At 35.0% G+C, this 23213-nt stretch overlaps 3 protein-coding genes and 1 pseudogene across 5 annotated transcripts; 3 read left to right on the forward strand and 1 right to left on the reverse strand.

The window, feature by feature from the left end:
• The first annotated feature begins 549 nt into the window (after nucleotides 1-549).
• Nucleotides 550-2358, forward strand: LOC104742657 (phospholipase A1-Igamma3, chloroplastic pseudogene; annotated as a pseudogene). Its single transcript, XR_015579192.1, has one exon. The product of XR_015579192.1 is annotated as a phospholipase A1-Igamma3, chloroplastic pseudogene (transcript).
• A 5173-nt stretch (nucleotides 2359-7531) lies between these two features.
• Nucleotides 7532-9755, forward strand: LOC104742658 (protein TRAUCO). The gene is made up of 2 exons (XM_010463673.3): nucleotides 7532-8818; nucleotides 9143-9755. Exons 1-2 carry the CDS (start codon nucleotides 7633-7635, stop codon nucleotides 9406-9408), a joined length of 1452 nt encoding a protein of 483 aa, XP_010461975.2. The 5' UTR covers nucleotides 7532-7632; the 3' UTR covers nucleotides 9409-9755.
• Nucleotides 9756-10255: 500 nt separating this feature from the next.
• Nucleotides 10256-16656, reverse strand: LOC104742659 (ABC transporter G family member 13-like). The gene is made up of 10 exons (XM_010463675.3): nucleotides 16248-16656; nucleotides 14431-14617; nucleotides 12828-12907; nucleotides 12253-12714; nucleotides 12037-12159; nucleotides 11791-11952; nucleotides 11421-11705; nucleotides 11068-11340; nucleotides 10859-10966; nucleotides 10256-10778 (listed from the first exon to the last, which is right to left on the reverse strand). Exons 1-10 carry the CDS (start codon nucleotides 16470-16472, stop codon nucleotides 10422-10424), a joined length of 2262 nt encoding a protein of 753 aa, XP_010461977.2. The 5' UTR covers nucleotides 16473-16656; the 3' UTR covers nucleotides 10256-10421.
• A 3266-nt stretch (nucleotides 16657-19922) lies between these two features.
• On the forward strand, nucleotides 19923-22893 carry LOC104742660 (myrosinase 4-like). Of its 2 annotated transcripts, XM_019235765.2 has the most exons (13): nucleotides 19942-20163; nucleotides 20278-20338; nucleotides 20448-20506; nucleotides 20591-20666; nucleotides 20792-20869; nucleotides 20951-21038; nucleotides 21156-21396; nucleotides 21497-21618; nucleotides 21758-21969; nucleotides 22048-22079; nucleotides 22163-22259; nucleotides 22355-22463; nucleotides 22564-22893. In XM_019235765.2, exons 1-13 carry the CDS (start codon nucleotides 19975-19977, stop codon nucleotides 22757-22759), a joined length of 1560 nt encoding a protein of 519 aa, XP_019091310.1. In that variant the 5' UTR covers nucleotides 19942-19974; the 3' UTR covers nucleotides 22760-22893. The 2 variants fall into 2 exon arrangements, 1 of the variants encoding a protein (XP_019091310.1); XR_015580517.1 differs by having other exon boundaries at nucleotides 19923-20163; nucleotides 21156-21618; nucleotides 22039-22079.
• The last annotated feature ends 320 nt before the right edge of the window (nucleotides 22894-23213 follow it).

The following is a 23213-nucleotide window of genomic DNA, read 5'->3' on the forward strand; positions in this document are numbered from 1 at the left end:
GAAAAGTTTTGGTTTATACTATTTTTTTTCATCTTAGAATCATTGTTGTCTTTGAAATAATATTCTCAATAATAAAGGCCACATATTTTTTAAGCCACAAATAACTTGAGCACGACACTGATTATATGTACCACTAGCTAATTAATTTTAAGCTTCAAATCCCAACCATAAGAGTAATTTTTCCCTTTTAGACTCTACAATCACTTGAAATGAACCAAGAAAAGAAAAAAAATCACTTGAAATGGAAGTATATGAAATTTCAAAACAAAGTGTATGACTTCTCTGTTTCTTGAGTGGATCTATTTACATATTTAATGCACATATACATACACGTGTTACACGATGTGTGGCCATTTTGTACAAGACTGAAAGAAACCTCCATTAGTTGCACGTCTCTCTCTTCTTCACCGACCCCATTAAATACACAGCAATATGGAGAGACACTCATACCAAATTCATCATCAATCTTTTGTAACTCAACCAAATCATGATCATCCACCAAAAAAAAAACCAAAACCAAATTTATTTAATTGAAACGATCATATACATATATATATATATATATATATATATATATACTCTCACTTGCGCTCTCTAGTAGTTGTAACTCTCAAGCCACAAAATCTTAATGGCTTCTCCATCATCACCAATAACTATCAAGAACCCAAGATTTTTCGTTTCTTCTCATAACATCTTCAAAACCCAAGCTCAAACACTAATATTGACAACAAAATGCAAGACTTCTTCCATCATTTGCTCGTCTTCATGTACAAGCACAAGCTCTTCAACGACTCATGAGAAGCTGCCAAAGAAACAAACCCATGTGTTAGACGACAAACGAGAAGAAAAGGAAGAAGAAGAAGAAGAGGAAGAAGTTGGTCTTCGAGATATTTGGAGAGAAGTTCAAGGTTGCAACAATTGGGAAGGACTACTAGATCCTATGAACAATCATCTTCGAAGAGAAATCATACGTTATGGCGAATTTGCTCAAGCTTGCTATGACTCATTCGACTTCGATCCTCACTCTAAATATTGTGGCTCCTGCAAATACCATCCTTCTGATTTCTTTTCAAACCTTGACTTACATCTCCACAAAGGATACACCATAACACGTTACCTCTACGCAACATCCAACATCAACCTCCCAAACTTCTTTCAGAAATCAAAACTCAGCTCCATTTGGAGCCAACATGCGAACTGGATGGGTTATGTAGCTGTAGCTACGGACGAGGAAGAGGTAAGTCGACTTGGAAGACGTGACATAGTCATCGCTTGGAGAGGCACAGTCACTTATCTCGAATGGATTTATGACTTAAAAGATATTCTTTGTTCAGCTAACTTCGGTGACGACCCATTGATCAAGATTGAACTAGGTTTTCATGACTTGTACACCAAGAAAGAAGTTTCTTGCAAATTCTCTTCGTTTTCGGCTCGGGAACAGGTTCTGGCCGAAGTCAAACGGCTTCTTGAGTACTACTGTACCGGAGAAGAAGGTCATGAGATAAGCATCACCGTGACAGGGCACAGCCTCGGTGCATCTCTTGCCTTGGTCAGTGCTTATGATATCGCGGAGCTTAACTTGAATTATTTACCGGAGAACAATAATAAAGTTCCAATTACTGTATTCTCCTTCTCAGGACCTCGAGTGGGTAACTTGAGGTTCAAGGAACGATGTGACGAACTAGGGGTTAAAGTTTTGAGAGTGGTTAATGTACACGACAAAGTACCTTCTGTTCCAGGGATATTCGCAAACGAGAAGTTTCACTTTCAGAAGTATGTAGAAGAAAAAACATCATTCCCATGGAGCTACGCGCATGTGGGTGTCGAGCTTGCCTTGGACCACAAGAAAAGCCCATTTCTGAAACAGACTAGGGATTTGGGTTGTGCACATAACCTAGAAGCTTTGCTTCATTTGGTGGATGGATATCATGGAAAAGAAGAAGCAGAGACTATGTTTTGTTCGGCGACAAATAGAGACATAGCTTTAGTGAACAAGAGTTGTGATTTCTTGAGAAGTGAGTACCACGTGCCGCCTTGTTGGAGACAAGACGAGAACAAAGGGATGGTCAAAAGCAGCGACGGACGGTGGGTTCTGCCGGACCGACCACAGCTCGAACCTCACTGGCCGGAGGATATCGCTCATCATCTTCAAAAAGTACTTGGGAAGGTTAATGATTATGATTTTAAACCCACAGTGACTTAAGTCTAAATTAATAATTATAAAAAGATTTAATAATGTGTGGGTCAAGTGTAGTAAATTCTGTGTGTTAGTGTTTTATTACGCGGCTTTAATTACACTTCCATAGTTGTAGATGCCATCACCATGCCTATATAATTCAAGAATTTAATTTTATGTCATTTAAAAGCTATGATTAGCTAGAATATGTAGTACTAGTTTACAAGAGAACTTTTGAACAAAAAAAAAAAGTTTACAAGAGAACCAATTTCAACCCTCGCCGGTTATGGATTTACCGATGAATTTACATGTAACGAGGCCGTCATTTCCCGGATCCGCAATGTTATTTCCCGGATATGATACGTACAAAATATCCGAATTTCAACTTTCATCGGTTAGGAGTTAACCCGTAAATTCGTACGAATAATGTGGAAGAAAAGTGGACCACAACAACAAAATGCATGCTTATTAGAGGGTATTATTGAGTGGCTGGATCACTCAACAAAAATAATAATGATGATGAAATCTCTGTTTTCCCCACAGAGAACATAACAAAGACAAAACAACAACGAGGTGCGCACGATATAAATTGAAGGATTCAGAGTTGTCATCATGCGTACACAAACCAGAGAGCCCCCCTAATTGTTTTAGCTACCTAGATTTGATTTTAAGCCTTCTTCTTTCTGTTGAAAAATTGAGAACGCATTAGAAATATATAACAAAGATCTTTTTCGAGCCATAAAGCTTTCATGTTACGATCATATATATAAGCCACTAAAGCCTCAGTGGATCTGAGCACATATATAACAATTCATGGCACTACAAGTGACATAAATTTTGCTTCCCTTTAGTAGATGGATCATGTATGAAGAATAGCATCTGTGCGTGTGGGCGCGTGCGCATCAATTGAAATATCTCTATGTTATAGGGTTTAATAAGGAAAAAAAAACGAACAAAGTTACGAATCGTAAAGGCAATAACAGTAATAATTCATGAAAAAAGAAAAGAAAAAATGAGGTGAAAAATAAGAAACGGAAAAAAACAACTCGGACAACAAGAAATATGTATGTGAACAAAAATAATGTAATTTGTTTTTGTTTGGGTAATAATATCAGGTTTCTATTAATAGAAAGAAATTACAGACTTCAGATTATTAAAGAGAGGGGTAAGTAAACTCAAACTCCACGCCAATACATTCTTTGTCCAAGAAATCACTACAAGAAAATACTAGAAGACGTCACTTCCGCTTGTAGATCGACCGGTCCAAATGGGAACGATCGCTCTTCTGATTTTATGCACTCGGGTTTCAGCTTTACGCAGGTGAGACTGACCATTCGTACGCGGAGATCGATCGGTCCTCAGTTTTTGGAAAATCTTTGACATGTACTTAGTTAGTATATTCGGTATATATCATCTTAGATTCGTATATATCCTTTCTAGATTCTCTATACAGTATCTTATTAGACGCAACAAATATAAGATTTTTTTTATTGTTAGTTGCTTTTCATGAAACTACATATAGCTTTTCAAGAAATAATTCCTTAGCTATGATATTTTAAAACTGATCCTTAACTACACATGTCCTTTTCTTTAAAACTGATCCTTAACTACACATGTCCTTTTCTGATTGACTAAAAGATTAGTGAAAAAGAAAAGAATAGAACATCTTCAGTTCTCTGTCTCTCTGTGTTGGAGAACCAACGACGATGAAAACGCCGGCGATTTAAAGTCTGAAATCCAGATTTGGGTCCAGATATTTTTGACTAACCTCGGTTAAGCAAAACCTCCTTTGATCTCTTTATAATCCCACAAATGGTAAAATCAACTCTCTTTTTGCAGTTTCCTTTTAATTTTGAGTCTTGATTTATACTGTTTTTAATTGAGCTTGATCTGAGAGATAAAAATGATCCTCCATCTATGAACTATAATTCATCCTTTTCAACATAATTCAAAATATATTACGGAAATTAACACAACTTATCATATGGACTACACCTCACCATATGCTTGGTCCTTAAAAATATGAAACCATTATTGATCCCTTAAAATAATAAAATGCTATTACCATTTCAAATCTACACATGAAGATCTGATCCAAATTTCACAACTATATGTAAAATTTATAGATCAAAAGCCAAAGACGAAAAAGAATTTGAGAAAGTAACAACGAGAGAACATATATTGCACACCAAAAAGTGAAGCATTTCAAATTTCATGAAATATATATTTTCTGAAAAAGGAAAAGAAGATAAATACGTAATAATTAATTAGAAAATTTTCCCGATTCTAAATTAGTAGTCTTAATTGAAATAAATATTTTGAAATTTAGAATGAAAGGTAGACAAAAAAAACTTTTATGACTACTAATAAAAATTGACCCTATTTGATGCTAAGACGGTCCAATAATAAAAATTAGTGTCTAATATGAGCATCCAAGCTCTCAAACTCATTATTTATTTTTGTTATAATAAAACAGTCAATCCAATATCAGTATCAAAAGCTCAAACAAAAGAACAAAAATTATTCCAAATAATGATTAAGAAATCAGAAACTATGTTGTAGTTTCCTATAAAAAATAAAATCAAATTGACTTAGGCTATGTTCGTTTGGTGAACTAACATAATATATAGATAAAGCATTAATACGCAATATCTGGACGCAATATATAGATAATGTTCGTTTGTGTTATTGATTCATGTATCCATAAATTGTATCTGGATGCAATTATGTTTGTTTTGTAATTTGATATCTTTATCTTGATACAATATATATAAAAGACCAAAAAACCCTTTTATTTATGTTGAAGATATTTTAGTGGTTTTAATTTATTGATGTTTTAGCTTATTTTCATATTAATTTTAAATAAACATTTTAAAATGAGATTTTGCGTTTTTAGTAAAAAAACGAGATTTTGCATTTTTGGCGGAAAACGTTATATTGCAGTTTTAGCGAAAAACGTGATTTTGCAATTTTGGCAGGAAAACATAATTTTGTGTTGTTGCGTTTTTAGCGGAAAATGTAATTTTGCGTGTTTGGCGGAAAAACGAGATTTTGCGGTTTTGGCGGAAAATTGTAATTTTGCGACTTTTGACGGAAAACGAGATTTTGCGGTTTTAGTTGGAAACGAGATTTTGCGGTTTTGGCGGGAAAACATGATTTTGTGATTTATGGCGGGAAAACAAAATTTTGCGGTTTTGGCGAGAAAACGTGATTTTGCGGTTTTGGCGAGAAAACGAGATTTTACGGTTTTGGCGGAAAACGAGTTTTTGCGATTTTGGAGGAAGAATGAGATTTTACGGTTTTGGCGATAAAACGAGTTTTTGCGGTTTTGGAAGAAAACAAGATTTTACGGTTTTGGCGAGAAAACGAGATTTTACGGTTTTGGCGAGAAAGCGAGATTTTACGGTTTTGGCGGAAAAACGAGTTTTTGCAGTTTTGGAGGAAAGACGAGATTTTGCGGTTTTGGCGAGAAAACATAATTTTACGGTTTTGGCGAGAAAACAAGATTTTGCGTTTATGGCGGGAAAACAAAATTTTGCGTTTTTGGCGGGAAACGTGATTTTGTGATTTTGGCATGAAAACGTAATTTTGCGGTTTTTGTGGGAAAACGAGATTTTGCGATTTTAGTGGAAAAACGAGATTTTGGGGTTTTGGAAGAAAAACGAGATTTTGCGTTTTTAGCGGGAAAACATGATTTTGCAGTTTTGGCAGGAAAATGTAATTTTACGGTTTTAGCTGAAAAATGTAATTTACGGTTTTAGTGAGAAAACAAGATTTTGCGGGTTGTTGGGTGAAGAATTGAGATTTTAGGGTTGTATGTATATTATAATTAAGAAAAAAATATTTTATAATGATTTAATTAAAATAGGGATATTTTGGATTTTTACCAATTATGGATGAGTTTACCTCATCTAAACTCTCCAAAAAAACTCGTTCAGAAATTCAGTTTTTTTTGGATGAGTTTTCAAAACTCATCCAAATACCTAATCCTGTTCATTTCTTAATTGTCACTAAACGAACAATAACGTGCATCTGCGTCCAAATATTGCGTTTGGTTCACCAAAGGAACAACACCTAAGTAATAAGAAATGTTTGGACTACAAAAAAAAAGAATAGAAATGTGAGATATGTAATCTCACATAAAACTTATCGATGTTTACGACATGTTGTCGGTCTTTGTGACAGGATGAGATCCGGTATCACCGTAAACATGGCTTTCCTGTTGCTGTGTTCTTGACGTAAACATGGCTTTCCTGTTGCTGTGTTCTTGCCGTAAACATGGTTTTTCCGTTGTCGTGGCCGTCGCCTTTGTTAGGCGTTGTTACTTTTTAGTTTGCTTCAAATAAAAGGGAAATGTCAATCTTGATTTGTCTCTGTGTCTTACAGAGTTTCACGAGAGATGACAAAAGCTTCTATGTTTATACATAATACAAGTGTTTTTGTCTTAGTTAGATCTGAAGCAAAAGCTTTTCTATCTTATGGTGAATTAGATCAATTTAGATTTTTGTCGATCTATGGTTGATTTGTTTATCCATATAGCGTTTGCTGGTGTTTGTCTCCGGATCTTCCCGTTGGGTAAACGATTTACAGAAATTTCAAGGAGAGTTGCAAAGTTGAAGAAAAGAAGAAATTTCCTTCGCCATATTCAGATTTCTTTCAGCCGTAACTTTAATTGTTTGGAATTTTGATTCATCCTACAACCATTGGTGAAATTTAGAAGAATCAATATATAGACAATGATTATCTTCACCGGAAAAAGAATCTCAGACGGCCGAAGGTGTTGTCGGAAAGCTTTAGATTTCTCATCCAACACGTGTTGTTGACACGTTTTGTTTGGGTGAAACCAACGATAGATGAACTTCTTTTATCATTAAGCAATGTATCTGTATGGACTTTTATATAACCCAACTTTTTAGAATAAAATTAAAATCTTACGAGAAAAAAAAAAAAAAAAACTTATCGATGCTTTAACGTTTGCTAAGTTGCCCTTTCTGCAATGATATCTTTCTCCGATACGTTCAACCATCAGTTGCATATACTTGGCCCAAATAACTATTCTATTCTAACGGACACCACCTAACTAAGATTAGTTTAAAACCGTCATTAACGAAATTTTTAATTATAAGTTAATCGCTAATGCTTATTTGTTTTTGGATATGCAATTTCTAATGCTTAATAGATCAGTTGTTAGATGTCTAAACCGTTTGTAAATGAGGTTAAAAAAGATCCAATAAAAAACCGGTTTTCAAATTAAAAATGGACACCCCTACCCAAACCCTAGTTTCTTATGTGGGCCTCAGAAAGCCCACTTAAGTCTCCAAGTTTTTTAAAAACAAAATAAAAAACTTCACTGTTCTTTTGCCAAATCTGCCGAGTCCCTAAAATTATTGTCAAATCTTTGGCTGCGGAGTCCCACAAATCTCTGCGGTGGCACCAGAAGAAAGCTTTTTGTTCCAATGGAGTCTCTTCCCGACGAACCTACCGGAACCGCTCTTCTTCTTCCCTCTGAACTCGATGATTCAGCGCCACCGGAATCATCCGCTCCAGTCGAAGAATCAATCGATACTGATTTAAAAGCACAAGTCTCAATTTCGCTTCCCCAAGAACCTACCGGAACAGCTCTTCCTCCACCCTCTGAACTGAATGATTCGGTACCATTGGATTCATCCGTTGTAGTAGTAGTAGAGGAATCAATCGATACTGAATTAGAGAAAGCAGATGTAGCTGCTATGGATGTTGATGATGCACCCGGATCCGATGCGAAAATTGAATCCGATTCCTTCTCTGAAGAAGCCCCGACTCCTTCTTCCGATGATAACCCTAAATCTCCGAAACCGGAATCTGTGGCTAATCAGAACGGTAGTGCGATGGAGGAAGAGGAAGATGATCCACCGCGTAAGAAGCTGAAGCAGTTAGATTCTATTACTTCGGTTGCTGTTAAGGAAGAGGTTGAGCCAGAGCAAGTGCAGCCGTCCGAAGCAATGGTTGTAGAGGAAGCGGCGGCAACTCTGGTTGTGGCGAAGAAATCGAAATCGAAGAAGAAGAACAACAATGTTTGGGTGACGAAGAGTACACGTAAAGGAAAGAAGAAGAGCAAAGCCAACACGCCTAGTTCAGCAGCTGTAGAAGATAAAGTATTGATCACTCCGGTTCCGAGGTTTCCCGATAAGAGCGACGATACGCCTGACTTGGAAATTTGCCTTTCTAAAGTTTACAAAGCTGAGAAAGTTGAGATTAGCGAAGATAGACTTACTGCAGGAAGTAGTAAAGGTTATAGGATGGTGAGAGCTACAAGAGGAGTTGTTGAAGGAGCTTGGTACTTTGAGATTAAAGTTTTGAATTTGGGTGAGACTGGTCATACACGACTCGGGTGGTCGACTGATAAAGGGGATTTGCAGGCTCCGGTAGGGTACGATGGGAATAGTTTTGGGTTTCGGGACATTGATGGGTGTAAGATACACAAGGCTTTAAGGGAGAAGTATGCTGAAGAAGGGTATAAGGAAGGTGATGTTATTGGATTCTACATTAATCTGCCCGATGGGGAATCGTTTGCTCCAAAGCCTCCTCATTATGTGTGGTATAAAGGGCAGAGATATATTTGTGCACCTGATGCTAAAGAGGAGCCTCCTAAAGTTGTACCAGGTATGCTCTATGTTACCTGTTCTTTCATTTTAGTTTTCCTGTGGTGACTTTTCTGCTTTTAGTTAGTCACATATGTTTTAGGTGGACTAGAGATGAATGCTGTTGCTTGTGATGGTAGAGGATTTATCTGGATTTTGTAGAGAGAATGGATATTTTGGTTAACATTCTTATAGATAATGGGGATTCTTCATCAATATTTACGTGGCCAAATGCCTTGATTTCGTATTTGCTTACCCTCCACATCTATGATATAGATGGTTTCTGTGCAATTCTGGATGATTTATAATCAAACTATTGTCAACGAATGTCTTCCTTCTAATGCAGGCAGTGAAATATCGTTCTTCAAAAATGGTGTATGTCAGGGAGTTGCCTTCAAAGATTTTTTTGGCGGTCGTTACTACCCTGCTGCTTCGATGTACACTCTCCCTGACCAGTCAAATTGTCTTGTGAAGTTCAATTTTGGGCCTGATTTTGAATTCTTTCCCGAGGATTTTGGTGGGCGTGCAACCCCGAGGCCAATGTTGGAGGTTCCATATCATGGATTTAATGGTAGACTTGAAAATAATGGTTCTGACGATATGAAGAGTTAGACCAAACCGGCAGGCGTATTCTTGACAATTTAACACAGTTTTCCAAAACTAGTTACTGGTTCAGATTTGGTTGAGTTTCGTTGTTACAGTCATAGGGTAGCAAATGAACAAATGAGTTCTGTACATGTCTACTCTGAAAAAAACAGGATGGTTTTTCTGATTTCAGGACTGGATTTTCTTCTTACTGGATTAGCCATATTTGTTAAAGTTATTGATTGTTTGTTGTTTTTTCCTTACATGTAACTGTTCTGGTAGCCTATATTTGATTTTTCTAAGGTTGAACCTAAACCATTTTTGCATTGTATTACACTTTTAAAAGTTTGAAGCATCTTGTCGATTGTTCTCTATCTGTTCAATCTTTCTTCAACAGACGCTTTTGGGAGGTACTTTTGTTATCTTTGATTCTCTATTTCCTGTCAAGTACTTTACGCCACAAGAGGAGGTAACATGGGCATTAAAATAAATTAGACATTCATAGCTCAAGGCTCTAGCACATCTGAATCTGAAAGTTGAATATGCCTGGTAGAAAGTTTTCCTCCTGTTCTTGGGCTGCACAGATTTTAGGATTTGTTTCTGCTAGCTGGTGCTATCAAGAAAGGACCACTGTTCTACTGTCAGGTAACAAATTTCCATACCATCTCCTGTTTATTTGAAGCTGTGTTAACTGTTAACTAAGGATTTATCTTATTTGAATTCTTTATTCCCTGTGGTCGCTGATATACCTACCCTCTCTAAAAGTTTCATCCATGCCATGGTCGCTTGTAATCTGAGAATGTAGCCATTTTGATCTCTAGCCATTTTTAGCTCTTTTAGGCAATTTATTTATTTCTGATGGATTCCATCCGCATGCCAAACAAATCTCATTACTCAGAATTTATAGTATCTCTTTTTTTCCTTACACAACAGGCTACAAATAGTTTACCAAAGTTTGAAGAGAGTAACATATGGCATGTGGATAGCGAGCATTATATCTATCTTCCACTTATGGATATTGCATCCTGCTGTATATGCTTCTAATGCAGTGGAGAGCTAAGTCCTTCTTGAGAAGAGAGTGCGTGGTTAACGTGGTATCGCTTGGAGGGGAATGGTGCCATTCTCCTGAAAGAAGGCCTTTTCCGGATATGGCTCAGAGTTCTCTTTGTGTATAACATGTGAATGATTGGGAAAACCTTTTCCCTAAACTTGAGGATGGCGAAGAAGAGAATCCTATACCCAATGAGAATCATCACCACAACAGCTAGATCCAACCACTTTGAACTTGCTGGATTTACGCCTAGAACAATTTGAAGAATGAGCTCCCCTTTCATTTTTGGTACCAATGGTAATGGAGAATCATACTCAACCCCGATCAGCTCATTCTTGAATGCTCCCTGCAATTTATCAGGTGTGCACATTTAGGATATCCATTTGCCAATATTGTCTGCATCTAAAGTTGAGTTAACCTGGTTACCTGTAGTGCCCATGCACCATAGTTTATGTAGGACACCGGATATCGCCAGAACACCACAGGTAAGTCGGGGAAGAATCGGAAAAACCCGGCACTTAATACCATAATTCCCTATGAGGTGAAGAATATAGTGGTTTTCAGTTTAGAATAGTCTTTGGAGATATATAGGAAAGCTGTTAGGTAACAGAGTGAGAGACAGAGGCCGTTCTTACAATGTAACCAGCTCCTAACATGACTCCCATCAAGAAGTTAGGAACTACTGAAGCTATCATCATCATGCAACTCTCCACAGTCACAATTGCACAGATGAGGTCGAGACAGTTGTAGAAGAAATGAGAACCTCCGGATTGGAACTTCACCATATAGATAGTGATTGAGCTGGTGGAGAGGCACATAAGGATTATGAAAGGTAATGAGGAGAGTAAATTAGACACAGTATATACTGCAACCCCATAGTATCCATTGAGCCTTTCCCGAGTAAACACCTGGTTTTAGGAAAAAGATGCAAAAACATAAGATAAGTTTTAAGGTGAAGAAAGAGAGTTTTGTTTGCTCATCTCTTCACCTTCATTTCTTCAATGAAGGATTGGAAACCTCCTATTGACATAAATGTCATAAAGCCTGCCATAAATCCGCCGCAAGCTGCAGTATTCATGACATTTGAGTGGTTTCTCCCGACGTTGAAAAAGATTGAACCGACACAAATGGATAACACTATGTATACTGCAATCCGCATCCAGTAGTATCCCAAGTCTCTACACATGTTAATGAAAGATCGCTGAGTAAGTATTTTGAGTTGTTTCAACCAGTTTGTTTGACTCCCATTTTTCCTTTCAGTGACAAGCCCCTCCTGTTGCATGAGGTTTAAACTTTCTTATGAGGCTCTCATTGTATGATACATGGTAGTTTTAAGCGAAATAATAACCATAACTTACTACTGATGCTATTTCTTGAATCCTTGCTCTTGAAGCTGCTGCGTATTCTGAACACTTGAATTTTCTGACAAGTGTTGTTCTGATTTCTGCTGCTGGTATATCATCCAGGGGATCTAATGTGTTTGCAGTTTCATGAAGTTGGTAAAGAGAGAAAGAAGAATCCTGCCGATAAACAAACTGTCTAGTTCAAGAGTTTGAGTGTATTGTAAGCTCATGGAAACAAAAAAAGGGCAGAAGATGACAAACTTGGATTCGGCGAGATTCAACCAAAGTCGCTGTGACATCGTCGAAATCTGAATTGACACAGCGAAGGAAGTGGTCAGATGGATTCCGTCTGCTAGGACAAGGAAACCCCGCTTCACCAAAGAACTGCAAAAGTCGAAGCAGGAACGACACAAATGAGCATTGATGGTTAGACACTACAATATATAGTGCTGTGCTGCCAATGCTCTGTCTTATTACCTTCGTTGCTGATTCTGCTTCTCCAAAGTAAACGGTTTCTCCTCCAGAAAGCAGTAGCAGGTCATCAAAGAGAGCAAAAACCTCACCACTCGGCTGATGGATTGAAGAAATCACGGTTTTGCCACTGCTTGCTATGTTTCTGAGAATCTGAACCACGAAGAAAGCTGAAGCACTGTCCAGTCCACTGGTGGGCTCGTCTAGGAAGAGGAGACTTGGTTTGGTTAAGACCTCGAGCGCAATACTGAGCCGTTTCTTCTCTCCTCCGCTTATTCCACGCAAATGCCAGTTTCCAATGGTCCTGTCTGAACATTCTTGCAGACCCATTTCAGTGATTGTAGCTTCCACAATGTCACTGATCTCTCCTCTGGTAAGCTTTGATGGGAGTCTGAGATGAGCTGAGTAAGATATGGATTCTCTCACTGTCAAAGTTCCTAGCAACACATCTTCCTGTGTCACATAAGCCTGAGAGTTTCTCGACAGTTTCAAAAGAAAAACATACATGATTCAGGGTTTATAACATTCATGAATAAGAGTTTGATTGCGTAAAGCTAAAGCTAAAAGATAGGTTTGCTTACGACAGCACCAAAGTCAAGTCTTCTCTTCTTGCCATTAACTAGAACTTTCCCACTCATTACAACGTTCCCTGCTAATCTTCCTGTGCCATCATTACCAAATTAGTTAATTTTCCAATATCAGTCTAGTAAGCAGGGCTTTGTTAAATTAAATGACAAGACCAAACTGTGTGCTATTTCTTTAAACTATGTGTTACGCAACCCATGACATGATTAATGTAGTAACTTTACGATCATAAGATGTTTAACCTTTGAAAAGAAAATCGATTAGAACTACTTTTTCGGATTGAACAGATAGTGGTAGATTTGGAGTTCTGGCCAGTAACCAAACCGGGTTTAACTTCAAGTCGGTACGAAGATCCGATCGTGCAGTTCTAAATTTTTGTGTCAGGATGTCTGGTGTTTGGTAGTTGGTTAACATTTAAAATCGTAATTTAATTAGAAAAGTTACTGCGAAACTTCTGAATATAGTAAAGGTTAGAGAAATGTAGCTATCAATTTATTCAATACTAGTCTAAATGTACGACGATGTAAATTTAATAAGGACGAACAAGAAAATTGCAACAATTTTTCACTTTTATTTAGTACTCCGATGATAAACAGCTATAATTGAAAAGAACGAAAATTGGTAGCTAGAATCCATAAATATAAAGTTAGAAATATCTGTTTATGTATCTTTGTGTATATGGAACTTAGATATATATAGCATTGTTTTTCTATAGATCTATACGTATATATGGATATGTAAATCTCTCATAAAGAACCAGATTAAATGGGTTTGTTGCAAAGTTACACAAGAGTTCATAACTTCACTTAATGTTTTAATTTCACCAAAATGGGATTATAATGTGTACATAGTTTGTAGCTTACAAATTTAGAAGTTACATATTTATTTTTGAATAATGTATATTTTCTTCCGTTAGTCGAAAAACAAATCTAGTATTGCTTCTGATTGCATATGGATTCTACCGACTGGTTAATAATCAAATATTTTAGGTCGAGTAGTACACACACAAACACACACCTTTATATATCTAACAAATTAAGACTACTAATTTACAGTCTTTTCAAGTTTAACTACCGAATGATAGAAATCGTTATCTATCAAATAAAAGCTAAAAGGTTAGTGGACATTTTTAAAATGTAAAATTCAGTTTATGCTTTACTAAAAAGTGAAAACATTTTCACATAAACATGAGAAAATTACCTAGGAAAAATGGTGCGATTAACTTTTTTTTTGTTAAATAACGTCATGTATAATTCAATATTGTTATAGTGAACAATATAGCAACATTTTTATGCTGAATACAGAATAAAATGCTAGGTTCAAGGTGAAAAAGTCTCTTCAATGTTGGTTTCAAAGCTAAATGTAGTTGGCTGTTAACCCTTTTCCTCTTAATTATTACCTCATTCAATTGTTGGTTTGGTTCTCTTAACTCTTAAGGTTTAGTTCAGGTTCTAATTTATTTACCATTTAACAGATTCAAACCCTTTTAACGAAAAAAAAGTTTTTTTGAAAAAAAGGAATAAGAAACAACGAGGTAATTAATCTTCTCACGTGAGGGTATGTGTGTGTGAGAGAGAGAGAGATAGAGAAAGAAGTGACCTGCTAAGGCATCAAGAAGCGTAGATTTGCCCGAACCAGAAGGACCCATAACAGCCAAGATCCTATTTGGCTCACCACAACCATTTACTCCATTCAGTAATCTCTTTGTCGCTCCTTCACCGAAGTTTGGTATAACCACCGTAAGATCCTCCCACGCCACATACATCGCCTCCTCCGGCGTAGTCATCTATATATATATATATATATGCTTTTGTTAGATAGATCGGACTCAAAATCAAGGGTTATTTTGTCAAAGAAAAAAAAAAGAAACTCAAGGGTTTTAATCGTAGCTTAGAGTTTTCTTTTTCTTTGGGGGTGAAGAGTGTAATGAGTGTAGGTGGTCTGTGGTCTGTGGTCTTATTTATATAGTTAACAAAAGTTGTGCGAGTAATTAGGGTGGTCCAATTGGTTTAAACCAAATTGAGTCAAACCGAAACTGTACCAAGGAAAGTGATTTGAAAAAAGTAGATTGAATTAGGCATAATAAATAGATTCGGTTTTGTATATTTTTTATATATAATATACTCTTTTAGGTGAATAAGAAAACAACCGTATAAATTGATCATTGTTTTTTCCTATTAAAATTCAAAAAAGTAAAAAGCCCAAAACCCGAAACCAAAAATTCAAACCGAACTAAATGATATTGGTTTCTATTCATTGTATGAAAACTAATCCATGTAAAACAGGAAACTGGATTAAGCAAAGTGTATGTACATTAGCATGCATGCATAGACTAAGGCATGTGACAGAATAATTGACGTTTGATGTCATATTCATGTACTCGTTGGACCCATGAGGGGTACTATATAAGTCGAGAGCTAAAGACATGCGAATGATATGAAACTTATGGGTTTCGTTTCACGGTTTTAGGAAACATACACTTTATTGTAAATCACGTAAATTGATGTACATTTCTTTTCTGGCAACTATGTCCAATATTGTTATAAGATTCCGATTGGTTCGAGTGTATCAACTAGTATACCACTCCAAAACATATGATTCAAACGAACCAGAGAGAAAATATCATCTCCATATTGAGAGTCTATACGTACTACTAATCAACTCAACCTATACTTTTGGAAAGATTGATTTTTTATATATACAGTATTGTGAATCTGTAATATAGATATCATATAATCAACATAGACCGTATCTAAAGAACGTTTAGTTTTAAAAAAAAAGTAATCTGGTTGTTGTAATATAAAAACCTATATCTTTTTTGTTTTGGTCAACCAAATTGTTATTTTTATTCTCTTCGTCAATCAAATATTTTTTCATCTGCCTGATTCACATGAGGTGTCATTTTAATAGATTATGTTATGAAACTTATGTACAATCTTAAATTCACATGAACTGTTTTATCTTAAAAAGTGCTTTAATTGCACCGTACAAAATTTTGATTAGCAGCCAACATCAATATTGTACAACCAAAAAATTCTAACCTAATAGTACTGAACCCTCCCTATAAAAAACATGTGATGTTAGTAGCATTTAGTTTTTGGTTTCAACACTTCTATTGCATTTTTCCCAACACCAAATTTAAATTCATTTTTCTCAATAAACCCTACTCTTCATTCATACTTTATACACTAGTAATACATTACTGTTTGAAGTAATTCTTTAACAAAGATAGCATCGTTTATTTTGATACGAAGGGAGTTTAAATTCACTATATTCTGAATACTTGGAACACGAAAGAGGCTACCAAATAATAAATGGGGCAATTTGCCAACTAACCAAAACAAAAAAAGCAGTGAAGAAAATAGTATATTATTTGAAAAAATTAGAAAAATAGGATAAATGGTAAGTAAAATTACTATTTTGGTGTTGTGATGTTCTGATGATAATGGTGGATGGTGTCCAGGAGTTGGCCGGAAGTGGTGGTGGTCGGTGGCCGGAGGTGGTAGGCTGGTAGCGGTAGTGGCTAGAGTTGATGATGGCCGGTGGCCGGAATTGGTGGTGCCGGTGGCCAGAGTTAGGTGGTGACCGAAAGTGGTGGTCACCGGAATTGGTGGTGGCCGGTCGTCGAAAGTGGTGGCCATCGGAGTTGATGACGGCTGATCGCTGGAGTTGATGATGGTCGCTGGCTGGAGATGGTGACAGTGGCCGGCGATGGTGGCGGGCGATGGGGTGATTGTGGTGGTAGGAACACTAAACCCTACATGATAGTAAATTATCAATCCCACCAATCTTAGCTAAACTAACACCTAAATTATTTATCATATCATGGGGTCAAACATGTCAATAATACATATATTACACTGAATATCACTTTTAATGGTTAGAGTAGTCACTCAATGAAATATAGTTTTTATGAGTGTTATATTTGCTAAATTCCCATAATAAATAACCAACTGATACTAATAAAAATGCATTACTATATTCTAAGAAAATAATATTTGCGTAGGCAAGGGATATTAAGCAAGATGGGGCTACCTATATAATTCTTCTGTTCCATTTTATAAGATATTTTAGTTAAAAGTACAAATTAAAGTTTAAAAAAACTATAAATGTATTCTTAGTTTTACATGAAATAATATTATTTAATATTTATTAAAAAGAGTTTAACTAATTTGAGAAAACTGCAGACTACTAAATACAAATAGTCATAATATACTAAAAAAACATAAAATTTTTTTTTGAAAAATTCTTATAAAATAGAATAAAAATAAAAGGCTAAAAGATCTTATAATTTGGAACAGATGGACTATATGTTTCTAACCATATACGAGGTGTTGCTATGTGTCATATGTGTTTAGTTTCAATCAAAGACTGAAAGACATAACTACGAAATATCAAATACAACATTTTAACGTTTATGTCTCTTCTTAAAAAGTAAGAATTAAGGCTACAGTTAGTGTGACTTTTTTTTTCATCGAATAATAATTTATTTAATACTACAGCTCTTGTGACTATTTATCTCTGCTGCGAAAGAAAAACCATTACTACGGTAACTTAATCACAGATTGTTAGATAAACTTATTAAATGACTTATCTCCCTTCTTTTCCATATATATCATAAGTCTATACTCAATTTTTGTTTAAGAAAAAAAAAAGACAAACTATATAGTCAGTTCTTTGTGTGGTCCATATATAAATAATTAAATACTATAAATATCCTTATAAAAAATCTGTGGCAAAATATTTAATTAATCCAAAGGATTCACATACATGAAAACATCTATAAATTAATAAGGTCGAGACAGTGAAATTTTATTAATTTATAGATGTTTTAATTTATCGATAACTTAATAAAATATTAACTTATGAAGAGATGTTTTTTTTCTTTTCATAGTTTTGAAAATTATATATTACAAAATAAGATACTTTTGTTATGATTCACATTTTTATAGAATTTTATTAATTTATAATTATGAGTAGATGTTAATAGTGTACTTAATTATCTAGGAGAAAATGATAAATGTTAGAAGTTTAGAGTTTAGAAAAAATTGTTGGTATTATCTTTCATGGTAATGATGAAGTCGAATAACATATTGCGGTGCTTTTAGAACCAATACATGTAAAAACAATTACTGCAATTAGGACTCTCTTTAATTTTTGGATATAATTTGAGAAGACAACATTAAAAGTTTGTAATACAATAAAAAAGATTAGAGATGAACTCCAACTAGAATGCAAATTCAAGAATAAAAGTAGACAAACAACAATAGAGTCATATTTCACTAAATTTTCTTAGATATATATATATATATAGTTTATATCATTATTAATTTATGATATTGTTGGGACTATATTTTTGCATAGAATTTTCAAAAAAATTGTTATCCTATTATTTTATCGAATTGTGTTATTTTTTTACACCGGTCCAACTCAGGATCGAAAAAATTTATTAATTTATAGCGAATATTAATTTAAAGAGTATTAATTTATAGAGGTTATATTGTATAAACAGCTTTTAATATGGGTTTGATCATACATTTTTGCAGTCTATCTGTAATCTTTGTATTTAAATAATGAATTAAGGGGTTCTCGTTCTAATGACTTAATCCACTAATAATTTATCCAAAACCCCTTGTTATGTGAATCCATGTTCTTTTTTTCTTTTCGAAGCAGTGTTTATATAAATATAATATATGGAAATTTCAATAGTTAATAGACTGTTATGAGTTTGATAGGTAATAGAGTGTCAATAAATGAAGACCAAAGGACAAATAATGCAAAAAAACAAAAGAAATGCTGTGTAAGTAAAGCTACTTTTGGTTGTGAGATCTGAAATAAATACAAGATAGATATGAAAGTAAACATTCTGTACTATATATATAGTATTATAATTTGGTAAATTTGAATTGAAATATTTGCTATATTTACTACATCTCAACTGTGAACTGCGTATCGCTGACACCTTAATTTAATTCAATCTACTTGTATAAGTCGTTGGCTTTTTATTACCATAACTTTTTAATTGTTATACTGTGGCCAAAATTGCGATGCGACCACTCCCTTTTTACAATTATTAAAATTTTGTGGGCTTATGTGATCTTACGGTCTAGTTATAAAGAAGAATGTTGAAAGAATAACTTAGGGGAAAAAAAGAAGAGAAAGAAGCTAGCGACATGATGAGAGCTCTCACTATAAACTACATATAGCATGGCCAGGTTCCTCAAACGCTGCTTTGATCCGGCGTTCCCTACCTTCCAAGTTCCAAGTTTCAAAACTAAGCTATAAGAGAATTATTTTTTTAGAAAGTTTTGAAATTAAATAACATCCATGTAACATCCCAAAAACGAGCTCAAAGACTATTATCATTATCGACCTTGCTTATTAATTGTTTATCGATAAGTTGGATATTATGATATTTTTTATAACATTTCTTAAAATTTTATTTCTATTTTGTCCCAATTATTGATACAAGGACTCATATATACTGTTACTAATTTGTATGTCATTAGTAATAAGGTTTTGAACTGCTATGATTATAGATTAGTATTTGTTCCTTAAAATAGGGTTAGTTTGATACTTATCCTCGACATTCGTCATTAGTCATTGAGAGAAGTCATATATAGTTTACTTATGGTTTTGAAAATATAATGGTTGGAAGGAAAGCAATCAGCTAAGGAACAATACTATATTCTAACGCAGATATGTTCAAACGTACATGTATATATCGTGTGAAGCTATATAAGTTTTTGACTTTGATTGAATTAATAAATTGAATATTAATTTATGTTTAAGGAACATATATCCTCACGCAGCCTTGTACAGGTATATTATATATAATTGATATGAGCACATGGTGCCGTAAAAGTCAAATTAAGTGCACGTATAATTGTTTCATTATGAATAATTTTCAATTTTTGATCAGATGTAGTAGTATTTTAAATGAGAAAATTAACAAGAAAGCGGGGTGTGGAACATGCATAGAGGATCAAATTCAATGCAAAATATACGTAAACGAGATTACTTGAATGTCCATGCAAGTCCCATGCACTCAAACCCTTGTATATAAACCCCTCCGAGTTCATCGTTTAATCATCATCAAAATAGCCCTAATCAACACACACACAGAGATATATAGCTCAAACCATGGCAGTTCCAAAAGCTCACTACTCTTTAGCCATTCTTGTCGTTCTCTTTGTCGTTTCCAGTAGCCAAAAAGTATGCAATCCAGAATGCAAGGCCAAAGAACCCTTCAACTGTGACAATACTCTTGCATTCAACCGAACTGGCTTTGCCAAAAATTTCACTTTTGGTGCAGCTACTTCTGCGTATCAGGTATATTTTGTTTTTAGGGGGTCGAGTTTTGGCTATAGCATTTTCCGTATCCCTTTTTTTTTTTTTTTTTCCCGTAACACAATATCCAACATTTTTAATTTGACGCTCAACTAGATTGAAGGTGCTGCACATAGAGCACTTAATGGATGGGACTATTACACTCATAGATATCCAGGTGATCATTTGTTAACATGAGCACCTAATTGAATTGTGAGAAAAGGTATAAACATTGTAAAGAGATATTTGTGCTCATATATTAAATTTCGGTTTGTAATAATATACAGAAAGAGTTCCAGATCGCAGTTCAGGAGATCTTGCTTGTGATTCATATGATCTTTATAAGGTGAGAGTCTATATTAATGACTTATATTTTTCAATTTTATAATTTCATTTTAGTCTTACGACTTTTCAAAATACTGTTGAACAGGATGATGTGAAACTGTTGAAAAGAATGAATGCTCAAGCATACAGACTCTCAATAGCATGGTCAAGGGTCTTACCAAGTAAATATAGACACACATCAATCATTCTTCAGGCGCATGTTTTCATCCAATTATTTAAATGATAGTAAAATAATATAAATGCGATGACTGAGCTTTAATTGTGATTATATACAAACAAATCTTAGAGGGAAGACTTACTGGGGGAGTGGACGAGAATGGGATTACATACTACAACAATCTCGTCAACGAGTTGAAAGCAAATGGTAAATTCGTTGCAAAATTTTAGTCATTTCATTATATATGTGGTCATGTAATAAACATAAATTTTACTTACTTGAATACAGGCATCGAACCATATGTGACTATATTTCATTGGGATGTTCCCCAGACTTTAGAAGACGAATACGGTGGCTTCTTAAGCCCACGTATAGTGTAAGTGCATTATCGGCCGGGTTTTTATAATTATAAATATATATATGCTTTTCTTTGGTTTAGCGTTATGTAACATGGCTATCACACATCTCGACTATGTACAATACATAAAAATAGGGAGGATTACACAAACTACGCTGAGCTTCTATTCCAAAGATTCGGAGACAGAGTCAAATTCTGGATCACTTTAAATCAGCCTTTCTCTCTTGCAACCAAAGGTTACGGCGATGGGTCGTATCCACCAGGACGGTGCACTAACTGTGAATTTGGAGGAGATTCTGGAACTGAACCTTATACAGTTGCACATAACCAACTTCTAGCTCATGCGAAAACTGTATCTTTATACCGGAAAAGATATCAGTCACAGACACTGTCAATCTCTCATATATAATATATCTAGATGTCGTATGTTTTTCCTTTTATGTGGTGTATATACTAATTCTAAAAAAATATGCATGCAGAAATTTCAAGGTGGTAAGATAGGAACAACCTTGATCGGGAGATGGTTCGCCCCACTAAACGAAAGCAGCAATCTCGACAAGGCTGCTGCAAAACGAGCATTCGATTTTTTCGTTGGATGGTATTGTATATATATTTTTGGTCAACTAAATGATTCTTAAAACGCACACTGGCACGTATATATATAGAAAAGTTTAGTTAGATATTGCTTTTTTGTACGTATCAGATATGATATTTTTGTATCTTACATGTATATGAAGGTTCATGGATCCATTGGTGTACGGAGAATATCCAAAGATAATGAGGGAGATGGTAGGAGATAGATTGCCAGAATTCACACCTGAGGAATCAGCTTTGGTTAAAGGATCACTTGATTTTCTAGGGTTGAACTATTACGTTACACAATATGCAACCAATGCACCTCCTCCGACAGAACCTAGCGCCATAACCGATCCACGAGTTACTCTCGGATGTATGTAGAAACTAATTTTCTCTCATTTAATTTTTATATAATTCGATTATCTAAACTCCTTTATAATAGTGGTTTCAGTTTATCGCAATGGAGTTCCGATCGGTGTTGTGGCAAGTATCTGACTTTAAATTTGAAAAATCATTTTCATATTCAAACGATTACAACATTGATGAAATGACTCTTTCGTTTACAGGCTCCTAGCTTCATCTACTATCCTCCAGGATTCCGTCAGATTCTAAACTACATCAAAGACAACTACAAAAATCCACTTACCTACATCACCGAAAACGGTATACATATCATTTCATGTTGCTATCAAATATGTTTAACCAAGACGAAATGCCTACATATTTGTTTATTATAAATCTTATGCAAGAAAATTCAGGAGTTGCTGATCTCGATCTTGGAAACGTAACGCTTGCAACTGCTCTTGCCGATCATGGACGAATTCAAAACCATAGCAGCCATCTTTCTTGTCTCAAATGCGCCATCGAGTGAGTTATAATTCATCTCTAATCTGTGATATATACTTCTTTCAGAGTATGATATATATATATATATATATATGTTAATCTTTTTGAATATATATTATAGGGATGGATGCAACGTAGCAGGATATTTTGCTTGGTCATTGATGGACAACTACGAATTCGGAAATGGTTACACTCTCCGTTTTGGTATGAATTGGGTCAACTTCACTAATCCTGCTGATCGCAAAGAAAAAGCTTCTGGCAAATGGTTCTCTAGGTTCATCGCAAAATCCCATGTCCCCACCAAACTTGGAATGTAATAATAAAAATTGTACTCTCTGAATTATTGTTTTTAAAATCTTTACCTAAATCCTGACTGTACGTTGTAATAAATCGGATCTTAGTTCCGGCCTTGTTGGTCAGTTCATAAATAAATAAAAAAATGTTACATTAATGTATTATATACTCTTTATGTATGTATATCATGTCAACTATTAGATTGTGGTCAGTTCAACATATAACAATAATCAATCTCTAGTATATATCATTAATACAAAATCAATCCTAACCATTCTATCCAATAACCCAATATGCTTCTATTCTATCGAAGGTTCCAATCATAATAACATAACTATCAACACACAATTGCGACCATAGATCATCCTCCTCCTCATCGCCATGATACTACGTCATATACCTGCACACTACAAACAGTAATTGAGATGCGTGAGAATTATCACAAATATTCAGTGAGCCGATCCTCCCATCTACTGG

Source organism: Camelina sativa, chromosome 14 (genome assembly GCF_030686135.1).
Source record: "Camelina sativa cultivar CO46 ecotype springtype chromosome 14, ASM3068613v1".
Taxonomy (NCBI): Eukaryota; Viridiplantae; Streptophyta; class Magnoliopsida; order Brassicales; family Brassicaceae; genus Camelina; species Camelina sativa.

Bases quoted from the DNA above. Each gene is read 5' to 3' on its own strand.
- LOC104742658 (XM_010463673.3), top strand. From the start codon at position 7,633: ATGGAGTCTCTTCCCGACGAACCTACCGGAACCGCTCTTCTTCTTCCC. The intron at 8,819-9,142 runs GTATGCTCTATG...CTTCTAATGCAG, and splicing joins GCCTCCTAAAGTTGTACCAG to GCAGTGAAATATCGTTCTTC.
- LOC104742659 (XM_010463675.3), bottom strand. From the start codon at position 16,472: ATGGCCACCACTTTCGACGACCGGCCACCACCAATTCCGGTGACCACC. The intron at 14,618-16,247 runs GTAATTTTACTT...ATATATATATAG, and splicing joins AACATCACAACACCAAAATA to ATGACTACGCCGGAGGAGGC. The intron at 12,715-12,827 runs GTAAGCAAACCT...AGAAACTCTCAG, and splicing joins GACTTGACTTTGGTGCTGTC to GCTTATGTGACACAGGAAGA.
- LOC104742660 (XM_019235765.2), top strand. From the start codon at position 19,975: ATGGCAGTTCCAAAAGCTCACTACTCTTTAGCCATTCTTGTCGTTCTC. The intron at 21,619-21,757 runs GTATTGTATATA...ATGTATATGAAG, and splicing joins TTCGATTTTTTCGTTGGATG to GTTCATGGATCCATTGGTGT. The intron at 21,970-22,047 runs GTATGTAGAAAC...TAGTGGTTTCAG, and splicing joins TCCACGAGTTACTCTCGGAT to TTTATCGCAATGGAGTTCCG.